Source organism: Carassius carassius, chromosome 47 (genome assembly GCF_963082965.1).
Source record: "Carassius carassius chromosome 47, fCarCar2.1, whole genome shotgun sequence".
Taxonomy (NCBI): Eukaryota; Metazoa; Chordata; class Actinopteri; order Cypriniformes; family Cyprinidae; genus Carassius; species Carassius carassius.
The window spans coordinates 12,821,089-12,841,176 of record NC_081801.1 but is presented as its reverse complement, the minus strand read 5'-3'; the positions used below and the strand labels follow the sequence as shown (position 1 = coordinate 12,841,176).

The 20,088-nt window shown below is 38.3% G+C and overlaps 1 protein-coding gene across 5 annotated transcripts in view; it reads right to left on the bottom strand.

Annotated features, from left to right (window-relative positions):
* Positions 1–20,088, bottom strand: part of LOC132130167 (cell adhesion molecule 1-like) — a 305,793-nt gene that overhangs the window by 44,327 nt on the left and 241,378 nt on the right. For all 5 annotated transcript variants that reach the window (XM_059541843.1, XM_059541844.1, XM_059541840.1 and 2 more), the window contains 4 exons: positions 18,457–18,603; positions 9,377–9,529; positions 7,334–7,471; positions 3,603–3,761 (listed from right to left, as the gene is read on the bottom strand). In XM_059541843.1, coding sequence (XP_059397826.1) covers positions 3,603–3,761; positions 7,334–7,471; positions 9,377–9,529; positions 18,457–18,603 — 597 coding nt within the window. The remainder of the gene's footprint in view (positions 1–3,602; positions 3,762–7,333; positions 7,472–9,376; positions 9,530–18,456; positions 18,604–20,088) is intronic.

The following is a 20,088-nucleotide window of genomic DNA, read 5'->3' as shown; positions in this document are numbered from 1 at the left end:
CAGTAATAGAGCTTGAAGTGGCGTTGCACAGATGCTTATGCGACAGCGCCGTGTGTACATTCCACGGACATGAGGGAGATATTAGAACTGCTCCCATATGCAACTTTAATGACATCATTCACTCACTTTGACAAACAATGTGGGTTAAACAGTAGACATGCACTGATAGATGAAAGAGTGGGTTTGTAATGTAAATAGTCCAGAGTCATTAGTATGCATGAATCAGGATAAGCAGTAGAACTTGCGTTGGAGGCAGGTCATGCATAAGGGTCAAGGAATTTACAAAAAATCCACACACAGAGATTTCCCTGAGTGTCCCCGTGGATTCAAAGGGAGAAAGATTCGTTCGCTGAAATCATGTCAAAGCCGCCCACAGTAACCCCCAGATTCCACTCTTTCAATTTGACCGGCTCTTACAGCACTTTGAATAGACTGGATGCTGAGTGAACGGTGACTTCACTTTGACCCACAAATTTCAAACTTGGATTTTAAAGTGCAAGACTGAAAAAAAAAACAAGATTGACAAGATTTATCACATTATTTCAGGGCTGACGTTTCAACTGGCTTTTGGGTAATCGCTAAATTTGTTGAGTGCTGTGTCCACTTAAAGCTTTCCTGTTTGACCTCTTCTATCAACAAAACGTGATCTGTTGGCCTTCCATCTGTCCAAATTACACCTTGTCAGAGCTAATATTGCTGTGTCCATGATGGACAGCCTGGTCTAAAGCGAGAGAGAGAGAGAGCGGCCCGCTCAGAAGTTCTGTAAGAGGAATATCCACCTGTTTGTCTCTGCTCTATGGAGACTCCTTCCATTTCTCCCCTTGTCATCTTCAAACTCTTCGCATGAAAGGCTCTGAGTGAAAGTTTCTTGCTTTGAAGCTTCCCCTGCATCAGTTCCTTTCCAAAGCACGCTCTCTCTTTCTCTCTCTCTCTTCTGGGCACACAAGCACTAAATCCACGGAAAACACCGGCCTCCAGTTTCTGTCTAGCTGCTGTGCCTGACAGAAAAGGTCACTCTAATTCTAATAACACAATTATTGACACGAGATATTGTAGTGATTTCATACCACTGCCAGCATGGCGCGTTTCATTTCCCTCAAGCTGCAGAACTGCAATATCAATATTTCTGGCTTATTTAATATCCACAGCGATGGTTTTCTATTTTCTTTTGTAAAAATGAACTCCATTAAGGCTGCTTCACTCAATGATTTTTAACACTGATTGTTTTCCCAGTTTCAGCAGCACAATTTGAAATAAGTGTGAGTCAGATAATGACTCGTGCAGCAGCTCTCCCCAGAGCATGACAAAGGCTGGCCGTGAGCACGAAATCCAGTTAAATAGCATAGACAAAATGGTTTTACAACCCTCTACATTGCAAGTAAATCTTCACTCTGGGTGACTAAATGATGTCTAATACTAGCCAATGGCTAATAAATTCTCAGATTTTACTCGCCAGTGTGTGAATGGGAGGCTAAGTTAAGCACAGATATATTTTCACTCGCCGAACAATCTGTGACTGAGCGCTTGAGAGTTTCACTCTCTGTCAAGCGATCTGTGCTATTTTTCATCTCAATGGATGTGCAGCGTACCTGTGTTTAACGTACCATAAACTCTAATGTGAAGGCACAAGACTCTCTGTCGCTTTGTTTCACACACGCAGAGAGAGAGAGAATTGACGCACTACATGTAAACGATATTCTTTGTTGTATTTCCCTGTCAAAATAACCGCGTTCCTTTGAAATTCTTAAACTTTTAAGAAATGCTGAGTTTTGTGGGCGGAACTAATGTGCACACACGGAAATCTCATTGGCTGGCGCTCATCTATTATCCTCCCTGTTTTGATTTCAGCAAATTAGTTTGAGTGAACACACACAACCTGATTAATATTCATGAATTCAGTAGCTCATTAATTATTAGTGCATTTTATATTGTTCTTATTTGTAGAATTCTTAACATTATCTTATCAGTATTTGTTTTGTTTTCCCAATTTTTTTTTTTTTTACAGAAACACTGAATGACCGCAAAAAAAAAAAAACACCACCAGCCAGAAGTTCAGTTAAAATGACTAATTTGCATTCATACATGGTTATCAAGTTTTAATTGTAATTACTAAAGTTCTATCATTAAATAAAATTGTTTATAATATTATAATGCTTGACTGACTGATGTTAAGAGTGTACTTTCAGATATGTAAAAAAACTGCCATTTTACAAACATTATATATATATATATATATATATATATATAAAACACATTTACCAGTCTGCCAAGTAAACTAAATATTTTACTGGCCAATGGCGATTCAATTGCCAAGGTGTTCGTAGAGGGTTGTTTTACATTGTTTCTGCTCAAAGTTGGGTACAAGGGCCCAAATATCCTGCAGTTTTTGGAGAAGTGTTGCCTTTGGTAGATAAAGCGCTTTCTGGTGATCTTCTAAACCCTGTGACAGGCAAGGTTAACCTCAAGTAGAATATGCTTAAGGATCAGAGTAAATCATAGTTAAAAATCATATCTGAATCCGTATCACAGAAGACAGTGCCCAAGGCTCTCCTCCAATCAGAGGCACACTCTCTGTGTCATGACTGAATTACCCAAGCGCAAAAACATGCTTAATCTTTCTTCAAAAGCCAGTTGACATGGCGGGGCTAATATCTGCTCTCACAAGGAAAAGGATAGACCTGACTGATTTCTAACACAAGGACAAAGTTAACAAGAAAAATCCATTCAACTCTTAAGAAAAAAAGAGAGAAAAAAACATACCTTTACCTAGTCAAAAATATATCATTAATATATTTACATAATTAATCATGTTACCACTAACAATACTAATTATATATGTATATATTGAAAAAGCTGTCACACATCCTCTGCTACCTCACATTGTACTTCTACAAAATAGCATAATAAAGATTTAACTTTTAATATACTGTATTTAAATGACTAATATTTACATAATATAATATTAATATTTAACTCAATAATAATGGGTAATTCTACAACTATATTTAGAATGCCGTATATTTAAAATGCTACCATCCTCTGTTCATTCACATAGTACTTCAAAAAATAAATTAAAACAAAGGACAACATTAAATTTTTAATATAGGTGTGGAATTACTAATTATATATATATATATATATAATTATATATATAATTAGTAATTCCACACCTATATTAAAAATGTAATGTTGTGCTTTGCTCACTCACACTATAGTTCAGAAAATAAATAAATACAATAAACAATAAAAACACCTTAATCTTCACAAAGATAGATTAGACATATATTTTAGTTCAAAGATAGTAATTCTATATCTGTATATTAAAATGCTGCCAAGCTGTCCTCAGCCCACTCACAATGTACTTCATCTACATCTATCCAAACATGACATATCTTAAAATATATTTAAAATACTAATAGTTATTATTCACATAATATAATATTTATATTTAATTTAATGAATGCATTTATATATATATACTAAATTAAATGTATCATTTTGAACATATTTAAATATCTAAATAAAAATTTATATTAACAAAATATTATATACTGTATCTATATATTTTTTATAACAGTAATTCTATAACTCGGCTCACTCACATTGTACTTCCAGGTACTTCTGCGTCTGGAAGTCCTTGACAGCTGGATGGTCGACAATGCAAACCACAGGAACTCCATCATCCTCTCTCATGACAGTAAACCTCAGCCAGCTAGTCACAGTGAACATCCTGTCAGATGTGGTCTCCATTTTTGATTTGCCTGTGAGAGACAGAAACCAATCAGAGACACAGAATTGAAAACGAATCACTTTCATTATCATCTCTGTCAAGAAACCATGGGTGGCTAAATGTACTGAAGGCCACAGTATATGTTACATCTTGTGAGCCGAATAACAAAGTAGATCCCCTAACGACTTGCACATATGTGACATATGGAGGCTCACTGTAGCTTATCGATGACATGTGTACAGTAAATGGCCCCTGCAGCTTCACCTGAAATGTGACCATATGAGAGGGGCCATATGGCTTAAAAACAGCCCCAAATCACTTCCTTTTGAGGCTTGTTATGCAGCTGTCACTCATTGGCAACTGTGTGGGCTGTAATGGTGTGTTTGTGCTTTATGAAGTGAGATATAATGGCTGTAGTGGATGCCTCTGACCCGCAGCCCTCCTCAGCAGCATCAAGTGGGCATGAAGAACACAAAAGACTCAAAATCATTGTGCGGCTCTAGATAATAGTCTCGCAGCACCGCATAGACCTCCATTACTCAATTACTGCTCTGGCCTTGTGGAGAGAAACAGGCATAGGTGGAAAGAGAGAAAGGAGGAGACAAAGGGTGAGCGAGAACGTAACAGAGAGAGGACCTATTGTCCTGTTGTGTTTTTGTAAAGAAAAAATAATCCACTTGACCATTCAAAAATTAATTAGATGTTGTAGCGACAGGCTAAAAGAAAAGAAACCAAAAAATGTGAGTTTAATGGAGGGTACCACCAACGTCAATTTATTATAAGCGAGTATAATGAAAAAAGTCGCCTTTATATTATTCTCATATTTATTCCTGTGGAACATAATAGAACATATTTTTGTACATACAAAACTGTTTTGGACCCCATTCAATTTCATCACATGGATAAAGCCAGTTCTTCGTTCTTTAAAAAGCTTTTGCTTAAAGGGTTCACCAAAAAATAAAAATTCTGTCATCATTTACTCACCCTCATGTCATTCCAAACCTGTATGAGTTGCTTTCTTATGTTGAACATAAATGAAGATATTTTGAAGATTGCTGGTAATCAAACAGTTCCCATTGACTTCCATAGAAGGAAAATAAATACTGTGGAAGTCAATGGGAACCACCAACTGTTTGATTTCCAGAAAAAATTTTTTTGGGTGAACTATGCCTTTAAGACGGTTTGGAACAACATGATGGCAAATGGTGAACTGCTGTCTGAAAATCTCAATTTCTCATGGAAAATTGACTCTGGACGTCTCTCTTTTTTTTCTTTTTTTCTGACAATTCCTTGTCTTGAGCATTCATTCGTTCTGCATTCCGCATTATCAGCAGTGAATGGATATTCAGACAATCATATCTCAGAAAAATGAAGACACAGAGCTCATTGAGAGCCCAGAAGCACGTCTATATTCTCCCTCACAATGGCACAGTCACTGCTGATAAAGAGATAATCACAGGTCAATCACTGTCATTCAGACATTTCTTCATTTCAATAACATCTCCCTTTTTGATATGCAAAGGAGCACTGATTAGTCCCGATCTGCAGCGATACAGTGGGCTGAATATCAAAAAAGATCCTGTCCCTAATGAATTCACGGTTTCTTCACATTTTTCGCTCTCGATAATTCATTCCTATTTTTTCCTATTATCCAACACCTTCCAATGGAAAGACACTCCCTGGAAGAGGGCAGTCTGGAGATCTGGGGCCAAAATGAGTATTTAGCAAACTTCCTTAGAGCCATTAAAAATGCTGAATCGTGCCATTGTGTTTCAGCTAAGCTTAGTGGGCTAATTGAAATGAGATTATATTTTTAAGCAATGACACAATGAGCAGGCCAGACGTCGTCTGACAGGAGGAAATTAACAACTCATTGTTTCCTGACGTTCATTCAGCTAGACTTATGAGACAGGTGTGTGTCAACAATGGAGCAGGATGTAAAACAGAAGTACTAAGCACAGCACAACACACAGATAAGACTGGGAAGGTTGTGGATGTGTGAGTGTGATGGGAGAATGAGGCGGAACATGATTGGGGCGGCTGAGTTTACATTCCTGGGCTGTATGGGTGTAACCTTTAAATGATATTTAAAAAAGCTTGATTATCCTAGAGGTAATTAGGCTGAATGATGAGGACATTTAATTAAAAATAAATCCAAAGGCGCTGGGGCCAAAAGCAATTTCCAGGCAGTGAGTACCGGCATTGCACCACCGGTGTCAGGAAAGGGGTCCATCGAATTCTTCAATCGCTTTCTCTTCCTCCATTCAAACCTTTCCGTTATACAAGAACAGAATATTCATGTCCTGCTGTCCATCTCACTGAGGCGAACCCGTCCATCTTTTGCGCTACAATTGTCCAACTGTCCAATAATACTGTATATTGATGTTACATAAACACAAAACACCCAGTGACAAATGAACAGAAAAATGCTGTGTATTAGCTGCCGAAACTCCCAGTGGAGAGAAACGGAGACCCCTGACTGAGCTTATCGCTAATTACCAAATGAACACAATCATCCAGGACTGCAATTTAGCCGTCTCATTTTGGCTAGCTGTTATTAGGACAGCTTATGCAGTAATTCGTACATATGCAAATTGCCTGTGTCTAAACAGCTGTGGGCTAAAGGTACGGCCTCTCGCTCACCCATACGGACCATGATGGAAAATGAGCCAAGTTTCTGTGAGGAGTATTCAGGTAAGCAGATGATGAAAAGAAGGTGGTGACTCATGACTTTTGTAAAAATTTCACAAGACTTCCCAAGATCAACTTTACACTACAGATTGTAGAGAAGAGGTATATCAAATGATACGCATACACTCTATCAATCAAAATATATAATATTTATACTACAGAAATTACTATTGAAAAGTTTTGGGTTGTTAAGATTATCTTGTGCTTACCAGGGCTGCATTTATTTAATCAAAGATACAAATGGTAATAATGTGAAATATTATCACAATTTTAAAATGACTGTTTTCTATTTTAATATGTGATGGCAATGCTACTACTACAATCTTCAGTGTTTGAAGATTGTATCATTAAGGATCATTAAAATGATCCTTCAGAAATCATTTTAATATGCTGATATTATTATTAGTGCTGAAAACAGTTGTGCTGCTTAATATTTTTGTGAGAACTGTGATGTTTCTTTTCAGGATTCACTGATAATAATTTATGTACAATAAATTTTGTTTTGTAACATTATAAATGTCTTTAACCACATCAACTCTGGGGACCCACCGGTGGGTCCAATATTGCATATGCCTAATTCTCAAAAAATCAAAATAACAGCTCAAGTGGTTAAAGTAAATTTTGATTAATTTAATGTGTCTTTGCTGAATACAATCTTTAATAATAATAATAAAACAAAAAATGTTCCCAAACTTTTGAATGGTAGTCTACATTAATTACCTGCAAAGCATTACACTATATCAATGTAACAATGTTTGTTTCTGGTATTAATGCAAGTTGTTATTAAGTGTTTGTCTTTTTAATACATAAAGTCTCAGATGAAAAACTCACTCTGTGGGATGCCAGGTAAAGTGAAAACGAACTTGGTAAACACATGGTTTGTTTGTGTGTACTCAATGTGGCTTGACCCACCCTGCAGCTCTTTGTTTCCTTTCATCCATCTGATCGTTGCAGCGGGTTTGCTGCCCATGGAGGTGCAGGTTATCTCTGTCTCGTTGCCCTCTCTGACGATATCCTCGCGGGACTCTATGATTGGGTTTCCTGGTGGGACTAAGAGAGGATAGACAGATTTTACAAGGCAGTCTGTAAATCAAGCACTACTTGAGTCACATGTAGCCCATGGTGCACTGATAGCCAATGCAGTCGCTAACACTGAGGGATGGACACGTCATAGAAGATAAAGAGGTGAGTGTATTCATTCTCTTTTACAAAAGACTTAAAGGAGTGTATCCTGACAAAATGTCTACTCTGATGAGACACGGATAACTTCACTGTGAATAGTGGCGAAACATCTTGCGTAACAGAAACCAACACATCCAGCAGCATGGAATAAATCTGCTAGAACATTGTACACTGACCTGAATAATTGGGAATGTTCATAGCCATATTGTAACACACATCTCTAAAAGCTTTCCTTTTTATTTTGGTGCACAGTTGGATATGCCGTTATAACAGTGTTTTCAAAAGACATGCTCACTTTCAGTGGTCCTTACTTCCAGGAGGGTCACAACATCTAAAATGCTTACCTCACGGGGAAAGTCGTGGCCTAATGGTTAGAGAGTCGGACTCCCAATCGAAAGTTCGAGTCCCGGGCCGGCAGGAATTGTGGGTGGGGGGAGTGCATGTACAGTTCTCTCTCCACCTTCAATACCACGACTTAGGTGCCCTTGAGCAAGGCATCAAACCCCCAACTGCTCCCCGGGCGCCGCAGCATAAATGGCTGCCCACTGCTCCGGGTGTGTGCTCACAGTGTGTGTGTGTGTGTTCACTGCTCACATTTAGCATGCTCTCTACAATCCCACACCCTCAATACCCACCCGCACTAAACTCTGCTCTCAAAACGGAATAATCACTTTTAAGTGCGGGGGATTTTTCCATGGAGTTATGTCAAGACGCAGAATGCAGCAAAGCGTTCACATGTACACAAAGACACACACGCAGAAACACATAAACAATAATTCGACTGAATGGCTCCACCATGCAGCTGAGTCCTCAAAGGAAGTAGCAGGTGAAGGGTTTGTTGAGTTTTTAGAGGGCTTTCACCAGCTCCTCCAAACAGCAGTAAAAGCGTGTGTGCACACATGTGGTGTAACGGCTCCGTTCTGAAATATGAATGACTCTGCGCTCAGGATCTGACTTGGCCACGTCTCTGGCCTTCTGTTAGGTGAAGATGAATGGCTATATCTTGATTCTATACTGCTGCAGCATCTCACAAAAGCTGCTCCACTCTGGTGATTGATCATAAAAGGATTTCTCAAGAAACAAAGAAGCCCTATGTGTGTGTGTCTGTGGGTGTTTGTTTTTGTACTGCAGTACATATGTACTACCATACAATAAGCTGGCGATCAGTGAGACTTGTAATGTTTTTTAAAGTCTCTGCTCATCATGTCTGAATTTCCATCAGCCATTACTCCAGTATAAAGTGTCAAATAAACCTCCAGAAATCATTCTAATATGCTGATTTATTATTAGAATGATCAATGTTGGCAACATCCCAAACTTCTGAAAGGAAGAGTATATATATATATATATATATAAACACAGGTGTCTTGAGATGAGTAATCTTTAGAGTTGAACTACTTTTAACTTAACATGGTGTCTTAGAGTATATTATAATAAAGGCCATGGGACAGTTAAATGTACTGCATTTTATTTTACGTATTAAAAAAAACCATATATTATATATGCAGCTTCTATCGTGCTTAAAATATAGTATAAGTATCAAGTTAGTATAATGAAGGTGGAGCATAACAGGTCTCGAGACACGTTTATCAAAGCTGAACTACTTTTAACCTAACATGATGTCTAGTTGAGTACAAAAAAAAAAAAAAAAAAAAATATATATATATATATATATATATATATATATATATATATATATTAGACAAAATAAATACAAATATAAATGACTGTGTGTGTATTGTATGTTGTGTATGCATGCATGAGTGTTCATACTTAGCACAGTGATGTCGGCGTAGGCTTCCTGTGGGGGGTCTGTATAGAGCTGGCACACGTATCTTCCCTCGTCTGAGAGAGACACGTTGGATAACGACACACGCAGCTCGTTGTCTGAGAAATTGACCAGCTGGAATCGAGCATCCTTCAGGGCTGGAGAGTGGATAGAGGAAGAGAGCAGATGATAGAATGAAAAGTCACATTTTCACACTCTGCTTCTATTGCAAGCAACAAAAGAAACATGTTAGAGATAATTAGCAGTATTTTTCCCCATCTGAAGGCTAGACTGTGTTTCCACTGAAGTAAATAAAGGCAACCATTTGCTTCTTTAAGTTATTGCTTATAAGTGACACCGGGGGAGTTTAACAAATGTGCAGGCTACAATATATTCTTCAAATCAGTTGAAAGGTGCTCCATGGGAATAACTGAAGTGATTGAGATTGCTTCACACTCAGGTCCACAGGTGCATCTATTTTTGGCATCGTCTGACCTGAGCATTGTATCACTGGGGTTTGAAACAGGAACAGTAGCCATGGGATATGTAATGCTAGACCACTGTGACACCCAAGCACCTTTTAATTTCTAAACCTAAGAGAAAAAGTTCTTGACTTATGTTGAGCATGTACAGTATGTGGGTGTTTCATGGACAGTTTTGTCTCTGCAGACTTTTAGCAAATACACACCATTAAAATACACTCAATTTGACTAATGTCAGTGGATATACAGGTGAAATGCGTAACCGGTTTGATTAAATTCTGTGCATGGTAAAAATGACATTTTTGGAATAAAATGACTTCTTTGTCTTGTTATACAGTATATATAAGGGGAGTAACGGTACATTTTTTCCGTCCCACACTGTCACGGTATGGACGTCACGGTTCGGGTCATGCAGTCAGATGAAAAATACTGTCAGTCATAGACGATCAGTCCAGAAGGGCGCACAATCTTCAGAAAATCATCAAGCTCTTGCCCATTCTTTGGATTCCCAGCATCTTCTGCACATTTGATCACTTTCCAGCAGTGACTGCACAGGGTTCCTACCTATTTTCCATTTTAAAATTCCATACTTTTCCAGACTCAAATTTCTAAACCTCTCAGTAGATTTTCAGACCATATTTAACATAAATGATTTATTGAGCATTATTTTTAGCTTTTGATATGATATATAGTACAGTCATCTGTAAATATTTGTACAATTTCTAGTTTTAAAAAAGTATTTCCTTTGTGCATCACTATGAATAAAGTGAATTGAAATGAACAGAGATCTACTTGCTCAAAATGTGTCTTTTCTTATTGTATTACCTCTGATATTAAGGCATGATGTCCAATTTAACACATCCTTTGTTTTGGCACAGAAACCATGACACAAAATGGGCTGATGACAAAATTTGCCAAGTTCAAGGGTCTAAAAAAAGTGTAAAAAGTGTTTAAAATGTGGAGTTCATCAGGGCAGTATGCAATATTTCATAGCCTTAGGTCTCTTTAAAACATACTTTGTGGCGGCCAAGACACCACACCGCGAAATGGGTTGATGGCACAACGGGTAGCTCTGTGTGCATATGCCAAGTTTAATAGTTTCACGTGCACAAATAAATGTCTGTGTATATTTTATTTTTGCAAAGGTCCTTGAGGTTATGTAAAACAGTGCTAAGAATTGTGAGAAGAAACCCAAAATGCTTATAATCTGCATTTTGTATAATCAAAAACCGCATAATTGACAATCACTAAAGAATCACTAATCAGCTGCCATGAAATCTCACTTCTTGTAAAATAAATCTATTTTCATTAAATTCTTAATTTTCGGTCCCACTTAGTGTCCCTAATACCTGTTTACTTAGTAACTAGATGTGTACATAGTATGTAACCACAGTGTATGGACATATTGGTGCATAATATCTACAGCTCTAATGTTTGTGTAACTATACATATGTAACAACCCACTGAATGTTATGTGCAAGAACAAATGTGTAACAGGACATTGGTAACAACACTTTTTGGTAATGAAAGTACAAATGTGTAACAGGACTAACAGAACTTTTTGGTAAAGAAAGTGTTACACTTTTTATTAGATTTATCATGTAATTACTCTAATGTTACACAGCAGCGTCCAGTAAATTAGGCTTTACATATAAAATTGTGGTTGGTGTCCAGAATGTTACACTTTTTATTAAGTGGACAGTTCCTAAAGGGGTTACCATGTAAGTAAACTAGTATTACAGTGGTGCACCAACTCCAAATCGAGTTCCAATACCTCCCACTTTACATATCCCTAAAACCCACCCATCCCCACCCCCTGGATCAAATGGTTCCAATTACTCATATACATGTTGTTACAAAATGTAGTTAAATATGTCCAATTAGTCTTATACATGTTGTTACAAAATGTAGTTAAATATGTCCTGTTACACATTTGTACTTACACAAACCATTCGGAGGGTTGTTACATGTGTGTAGTTACAGAAATATTACAGCTGTAGATATTATGTACCAATGTTTACTTACACTGTGGTTACATACTACGTACACATGTAGTTACTTTGTAAGTACACAGGTATTAGAGACAATATAAAGTGGGACCTAATTTTCTATTTAGTTAATTTTCATTCAATTGAGGGACAATTGAGGGTCTCATACATAACTATTACAAAAGGTCAAAACATTTACTGTTGCACAAGAAGGCAACAGGATGCATTAAAAGCCGGGGGGTGTAAACTTTTGAACAGGATGTTGATGTGTAACTATTGAAAGGGGTCATTTTATTTCAAATCCAGTAATTATTTTGTTTTGTGAAGTATATATAAACATCTTTTATGTGAAATAAATGGTAAATGTACTGCATTTATATAGCGCTTTCAACAGACCCCATGGTCATCCAAAGCACTTTACAAATTGGCTCACATTCACCCATCCACTCACTCATTCACACACCGACGGCGATATCAGCCATGCAAGGCGCCATCCAGCTCATCGGGAGCAGCTGGGGTTAGGTGTCTTGCTCAAGGACACCTCGACACTTGGTCAGGTGGAGCCGGGGATTGAACCACCAACCTTCCAGTTTGTAGACAACCTACATGAACCACTGAGCCACTGCCACCCATCTATCTATCTATCTATCTATCTATCTATCTATCTATCTATCTATCTATCTATCTATCTATCTATCTATCTATCTATCTATCTATCTATCTATCTATCTATCTATCTAATCTATCTATCTATCTATCTATCTATCTAAAAAAAAAACTGGGACAGCTGTATGCTTATGTAAAATATGGCAGACACAACCTCAGTTTAAAGGCAGATCTGAAAGCTCCAACGTGACTGCGAGAATCTCACGCTGATCCTAACTTATGCTTTTCTCTCCTAATTATATGGAGGAACAGAATCTTTTCGGCCCAGAATAATGAGGAGTCCATTAGGGTTCACTCTGCCAGTGTGGGAGGCTGAGTGTGAAAAGTAAATGGTGCTGAGGGTGAAATAGAGAGTGAGAGATGGGCGAAAGAGAGATGAAAGGCTACCAGCACCCCTCACCTCCCACCGCCCCCCAGCGGATAAATTCCAGGCCGATCGACAGACCATTTACAACACAGAGAGCACTCGCGCATGCGTTTGTTCTAGCCCGCAACAGCCGAGTTCAAAGGAGCACAAAAAAAGAGGACCATGAATAAATAAGTAAAGAAATAAATAAATGGGAAAATAAATAAAGAAATAATCAGGCATCATTAGAGATTTTTGAGGCGATGGGATCATGAAAGCAGGCCCTGATGGCGCAGGGTGTTGATTGTTCTTGGATCCAGCTGGTTAGCCATGCTCTTTCGCTTTTATTCAAAAGAAAGTGAGAGAGAGAGAGAGCATGTGCATATGAGAGAGAAAAAACATATTGCTTTACAAGACCTGCCGTCTCTCTATGTGCACCACAAAAGGAAAAGATCTTCATCGTTCTATATTACGAAGGGCTTTCTTATACTTGCATTTCCACGCGAGTCACCTCAAGCCCCCTGTCCGAGCGTGCCACTGCCATCCCCAGCGTGGGAGATGCAGAGAGTCCATTTCTTTCACAGATTGTGCATGCACGTGGAGACCGTGCTACAAGACACTGCTGCCAAGGCAACCTATTTCTCACCTTTGATCATGATGTCAAGGCGGCTTAAGCTCAGAGCGAAAATACAAATAAATAAAACATCACACACATGTAGCTATATCCCACTCAGCAAAAGTGTGTGTGCAGTTTATTCAGGTACATGTCTGAGCTTGGGAGAAATAAAGCCACACGTGTCCAGAAAGACATGCACAGACCAACAGCAGCGCTATGGTCCCCAGCAGCCATTGTGGTGGTCTTTGTTTTGAAACATCAAGCAGCACGCCTTTAATGTAGCCACTGCATTGTGTGCAACTAATTAGAATGACCAGCTTGAAAGTTAGAATGTGGCTGTCAAGGGGAGGGCAGACAGAAGCTAATCATTTAATTCAATTGATTGATTGGGGAAATGTGAGGATTAAAATAAACTGATAAGGAGCAAGAAGCCAAACCAGTTTATAATATATTGTGACTGTGCATCAGGTGGTGAGACAGCAATAATTAGAGCATTATGAGAACACGAATAAGCGCGGTGTCAGCTTTAATGGGGAGAAGAGAGGGCAAGAAACTAGGGGGATCATATCAGTGAGGCGAATAAAACTGGGTAAGCATTGTAATGAAAGACCACTGGTTCCTGGAGAAGAATCGAGGAATGCCAGATGCACTGACAATGACTTATTTGACCTATTTTACCTGTCTGTGGATCAATGAATAGTAAGAGTGTCTATGACAAAGAATACAGTATATATATATATATATATATATATATATATATATATATATATTTATTTTTTATTTATCTCATATCTCATATCTCTCAATACATGTGAGAATATACACCTTGATTAATCTTTTAAAAGTTTTTAAACATATTTTTAAAAGTTTTTTTTTCATTTTTTACAAATATCACAAATTATTCATTCATAAATATCATTACATTTATACATTTTAAAATGTGAACTAAACTGGCCCTGTCATATAAAGATAACATGGTGCCAATCCTGATATTTTTGATATTCTTCCAAAAATAACAAATGAATGTAAATTGTAAAATTAAAAACAGGCTCATCATATAACAGGTATATTCAAAGCACAAAATCACATTTTAAATGAATAAATGAATATATCCAGATAATAAACTATGTTATATCATTGACCCATGTTTCAGAGTGAAAAGGACGTTGAGGAAAAAATATGAGAATTATGAGAAAAATAGCAGAAAAAAATGGGTTTGGAGGGAAGAGATCAGTGACGTAATCTGAAATGGAAAGTTGTTGGTTAATGGAAGTTTGGATAATGTGCACCAATTATTCATTCACAGGAAACCAGGACCAGGACCATTAGACCAGGATACAGGTAAATAGGGTAAATTTTGATTTCATATTAGCTTTAAATGAGAAAAGTATGCAAAGTGCACAAACAGGCAATAAAAAAATATTATGCCTTCAGGACATACAGACATAATTCACATTCTCGTTCTAGTTTATTTTTTGGAAAAGGAGGTGGATGAACAAAGTCGAAACCTTGGTGAAAAAAAAGCAGTGCCTTGTGACCCAAATAATAACAGCATATGTGACTGTGTAAATGCCCTTTCCTGCTTGCTGTAGCGTTTTCGGACACAGTGCCGGACACGGTGACAGCGAGAGCTCGTGAGGCCCCAGGAGGTTGTCCCACCACCATGAGAGGGAACGTTTCTGTCAGCCAGCTACATCCAGTGCTCTGTGGGAGCGGTTGAGAATGAAGCTCAGCGTGGTTTCCTGTCCCTTCTGAGGGCATGCTGCCCAGTAAACCAGCTTCCTTGCCTGACAAAACCCTTTAAAACTTATCACCCTGAAAAAAGCATGGACAAATGCTTTTGCACTACCGTGTTCCTTTTTTGTTTTTTGAAACTGTCTTTCATTTGCTGGGGATTTTTACAAGGCTTTAACCTGCATTATGTTCTCAGAGTTTCTTGGGCACAATGAGTATATGTCGTAACATATGAGAACAGGCATATGCAATGGGCAGCATATGCCATACAGGAATCTGAAAGGCTCAGGAAGTAGAAAAAAGGAAAGATTATGCAGCAAGGACAAAAAGACAATGTGAAATAACACTGTCACAGCTTTGTGTCCTCTCAGCATAGCACATTTCAGAGAAAGAGGAGACTAAAAATATCATGCACTGCTACAAATAAAATCTACCGTGTCTCCAAAGATGACGTAAAAGACAATCAATGTTAGAGAGCATTTAAGATCCTTTGACATATCATATGGCAACATTCCCCAATGCATCAAATTCAATGGAGTGAAGTTATAGTAAGCTAGTTGTAATGGAAAAGTTCAAACTAATGGAAACTAATGCCAGTGACATTTTGAAGTACAGGCAATGATCACTGGACAACAGAATACCTTTTCTAGCAAAAACGGTTCCAACTTGCATTTAAGTTTGATTTCACCTCACTAATGATAACACACCAAACCGATAAAGAACTAGCAGAGACAATAGCCAACTGTGTTGTTGTTTGAAGCCAAAATGTTGAGCTTGACCATACCACGAAAACTACAGCCATACATCCACACTACAGCTTGTGTGAGAAGTGTTAGTTGCTATTCACTTTTTTTCATTCCAGACTGCCATGTCATTATGAAAATATTTGCGAATGCTTGGGTAAGATGAAGATGTAAAATTAGAACAGCCTCTGTGTTCACTTTTGACTTTATACTTATTTGCTCATCACTATTCCTCTCATGCTCTGATCACTTAAGCTGAACAACAATCAGAGTGGTCTTTCTCACCGACTGGCTGACTCTGATTTAGCTGAGCTAACTGTCTGTCGGCTTGGTGTCAGGGCCTATAGAGTACAAAGCAACACGAAATTACACAGCACAGTTTTCTTGCACCCAGTAACCTCATAATTCGCCCTTTATCGCTATCTGCAACATTGGTGACATGAAGGTTAAAGCAGAGCATGTGTTGAACATTGAAGCCCTGACATAAGTCCCAGATGTCCGATGTCCATCCATTGGCTTGGTGTGTCAGGGTCTTTAGAGTACAAAGCCACAAAACAATTAAACGACACACTGTCTTGCACCCAATGACCTCGTAAATTGGCCCTTTTTATCACTTATCTGCAATGTCATTCACTTGGAAGTCAAAGCAGCTCATGCACTGATCGTTGAAGCCCTGATTTGAGTCATGTGAAATAGCCTTTGCTGAATAAATGTTATAAATGAGTAAATGTCGCTCTTTGCTCACACTAGGTGGGGGGTGTAAGAGGTGTGTAAAGAGGAGGAGGTGCTTTAGAAACTCCACAGCGTTTAACGCCTCCTGCTGAACTGATGCTGAAGACTGCCAAAGATTCTTTATCATCATATTTCCTTCACCTACTGTGAAGCCAAGAGCTCAAAAAAGCTTTTACAGTCCAACCTTTCTATGACCTTAGGAATATAAAATGTCTAAATTTGAATGTCCACTCTCTAAAGCTTTTTTTTTTTTTTTTTTTTTTTATACAATGTGTAGTACTTGTTAACATAGCAAGAAAACTTGATAAAACAATTTTCCTAAATACTCTACCTCAATTTATGCTTTATACACAACATTTTCTGTTGAATGAAATTACATTTCTGAGCTGAGAGACTATTGTAGTATTTTAAGTAATTTTTAATTGAAATACATTTTTATATAAGAAAATTTCACCTAAAATCTTGATGTGAATTTTATGATTATAATATTGAAAAATATTTTAAAATGACTAAAATCACTGATTTCTATTTTATTACATTTGTAATGTGCAATTCATTCCTGTAATGGCAAAGCTGAATTTGCAGCAGTATGTGCAAGCAGTATTAAAAAACAATATACAAAATATATTTAAAAAATAAGTACTTTAGAATTAATTACAATTATTATAAATAACAATTAAGCTGATAAATAAAGAAAACCAGGCCTGAATCACTCCTTTGCAATCAACTGAGTGCAGACACAACTTGCATAAAGCAACCAAAAATGAGATGTTGAAGTAAAAGGTTCTTTGTGTATCAATGGCTGATGGCTGCCTCTATTATCTGTCTCATTTCCTTTCCTTTGCTCCTGTGCTCCTCTTCCGAATCTCATTTGCATTGTTTTCTCAGGTTTAATCCTAGAGGCTCCAGGACACATGCTGCATCTCCTAAATGGCAACAATCAATTTTGATTACCGGCCACGGTTACTTTGAGAAGAGCCCATCAAAGTTTTATTAAGGAGACGGGCGATAATTACAGTCTTGCACGGACCAAAAACCTGGAGTCTGAGCCTTGTTAATGATTGGAGGCTGAGAGATAAAATTACGGTTCAGAAGACCTTAATCCAAACTCTGGGAGGAACGGGAACAATTACTTTAACCGTTTCTTGATGAGGACAGTCCCTCAGGCGACTGACGGCTCTCCCGTTCACTCTCCTTGACTGGAACGCTCTTTAACCACAGTGCCGTTTATGGGGAAGGAGATGAAAATGACTCGGTCTGGCACCTCAGAGAAGCTTATCATTATTTCAGAGAAAAGCGATGAAATAAGAAGCACAGACCTTTCCGGGGACCGGTTGTGGAGACAGGCGCCATGTCCATTGACACCACCTGATATGTGCTGGATTGGACTCAGACTGAACTTGAAAGCACTTTGGAACTACTTAAAAATGCTTCCTGTTGCAACTTTTGTGCAAAGAAAATATCATCATCAAAGTGCTTTTCTGCATATGACATGGGACTGGTGGGTGCAATATTTCATAGAGGGGTGGGAGAGATGAAACTCTTTAGAAAGACTCTGCTATAAATTAAACAGTGCTGCTGTAGGGAAATATCAGAGAGGTCTTGTGTAAGACGCATCACATGGGAGCAAGGGGAATCGCTGAAAAAAACATGCCCTCACCAGCCAGCCAGGTCTCTCTTTCGGTTGCCCTCAGAAGCGCAGTGGATTACTCTGAAGCATTAACAGTTCAGCTCCACTGGGGACTGTCTGTGTGCACTGTGTGAATATGTGTACTCACGTCTGACATCTCTGAAGTAGATGGTCTGTCTGTTGGGGTTGAGGAGCTGAATGACGGAGTCGTCATTGTTTTTGACTCGACAGCTTATGATGGCAGTCTCTCCCTCCACTACAGAGATGTTGTCCGCTATGAGATTCTGGCTTTGGACTGTGGAGGGACAGAGAGAAATAGAAATCAAATTGGAGAATGAAAGATCTATCCATACACCCACACACCCACCCACCCATGCATCCATCCATCCATCCATCTAAATATCTGTCCGTCCATCAACTTCTAAATCAACTATGTAAAAAAAAAAACTAATAATGAAAAACAACTGCATGAAATTAGAAGAAAATATAAAAAGAAACATTTTCATTAGTGTTCTCAGATATTTGTACCCTGAAGCTAAGTTATATAAAGTATCTGCATCATTTAACTCATCCCATTTGTAGATAAAAGTACTGGACACTATTTGGGCCAATGGACAAAATGACGAAAAACTGACAAAAAAAAAACAAAACACTGAACCACAGTCCATTTCCTTGAAGCAGAGTGCACAATGAAGAACAGGTGGCAAAACACAGTTAGAGCAGGTGTGAATAACCAGCAGAGTGTGAAAGTGGTTTTTTTTTGTGCATGTGTTTCATCAGATTGCCTGTTTTCATGTTACACATGCTTGGTCCAAATCCCCTCTCTGAATGAGATCACCATGTGATAAAAGCTGCCACTGCCATAGAAATGGAAGCTACAGACCTTGACCGCTTGACCCAAAGCAGAAATGTATACCATTAAATGAGATACTTCAACCAAAAATGAAAATTCTGTCATCATTTACAGTATTCACCTTCATGTTGTTGTCTAAACTTCTATGACTTACTTTCTTCTATGGAACACCTGAATTTAAAATGAGGTGTTCCACAGAAGAAAGAAACTCTTAGAAGTTCTTGGGTGAACTGTACCTTTTAGAGTCAGATAATTTCAAGCTGAACTATATTTTGGCTCCCTTAGGGAAAAAAACAACAAAAAAACAACACCCCACAGCTGCCTACCCTGCAGAGCTAAGAGGAAAACATGAATAGACTAAAGCTGGAGATAAATAAATATATTAATGTGAAATGTGACATGACTTTAAGAGACCATCAAATGCTAATTTGCATGCCTCAGTTGTCAGGCACCTCTAAACAGCCCTGTCACTTAAAACAGAAGGGAAGAAAGCAATCTGATCATGTGATGGCGACAGATAAGGGGAGACAGTTGAACAAAACTGAACTCAATCAGCCTGCCAGTAGCACAAAGTCAAAACAGACCAAAACAAATGAACCCTGTGCAGGAGCGACTTCCTTAAGACTCGTCAAAGGGAATGAGGTGTGGATTGAGAGGACTGAATTGGAAATGTAAATAGAGAGGCTGTTTATCCCAGAGAGGGGTTACCGATGAAGGTTAAGCGTGCTACAGCGGTTGTCACGGAGACTGCGCTAAATACTGGTCACTCGGTGGACGTTCAGCTGGTGGGTGGTAATCATGCTAAGTGACAGAAGATGCATCAAAAGGGTAAACACATACATGAGCATGCACTGCGGCCATGTTTGGCAAGCTCAATAGGAAAAAACAACCTTTAAGTGTGTTAAAGCTAAATAGGGAGGGAGCGTA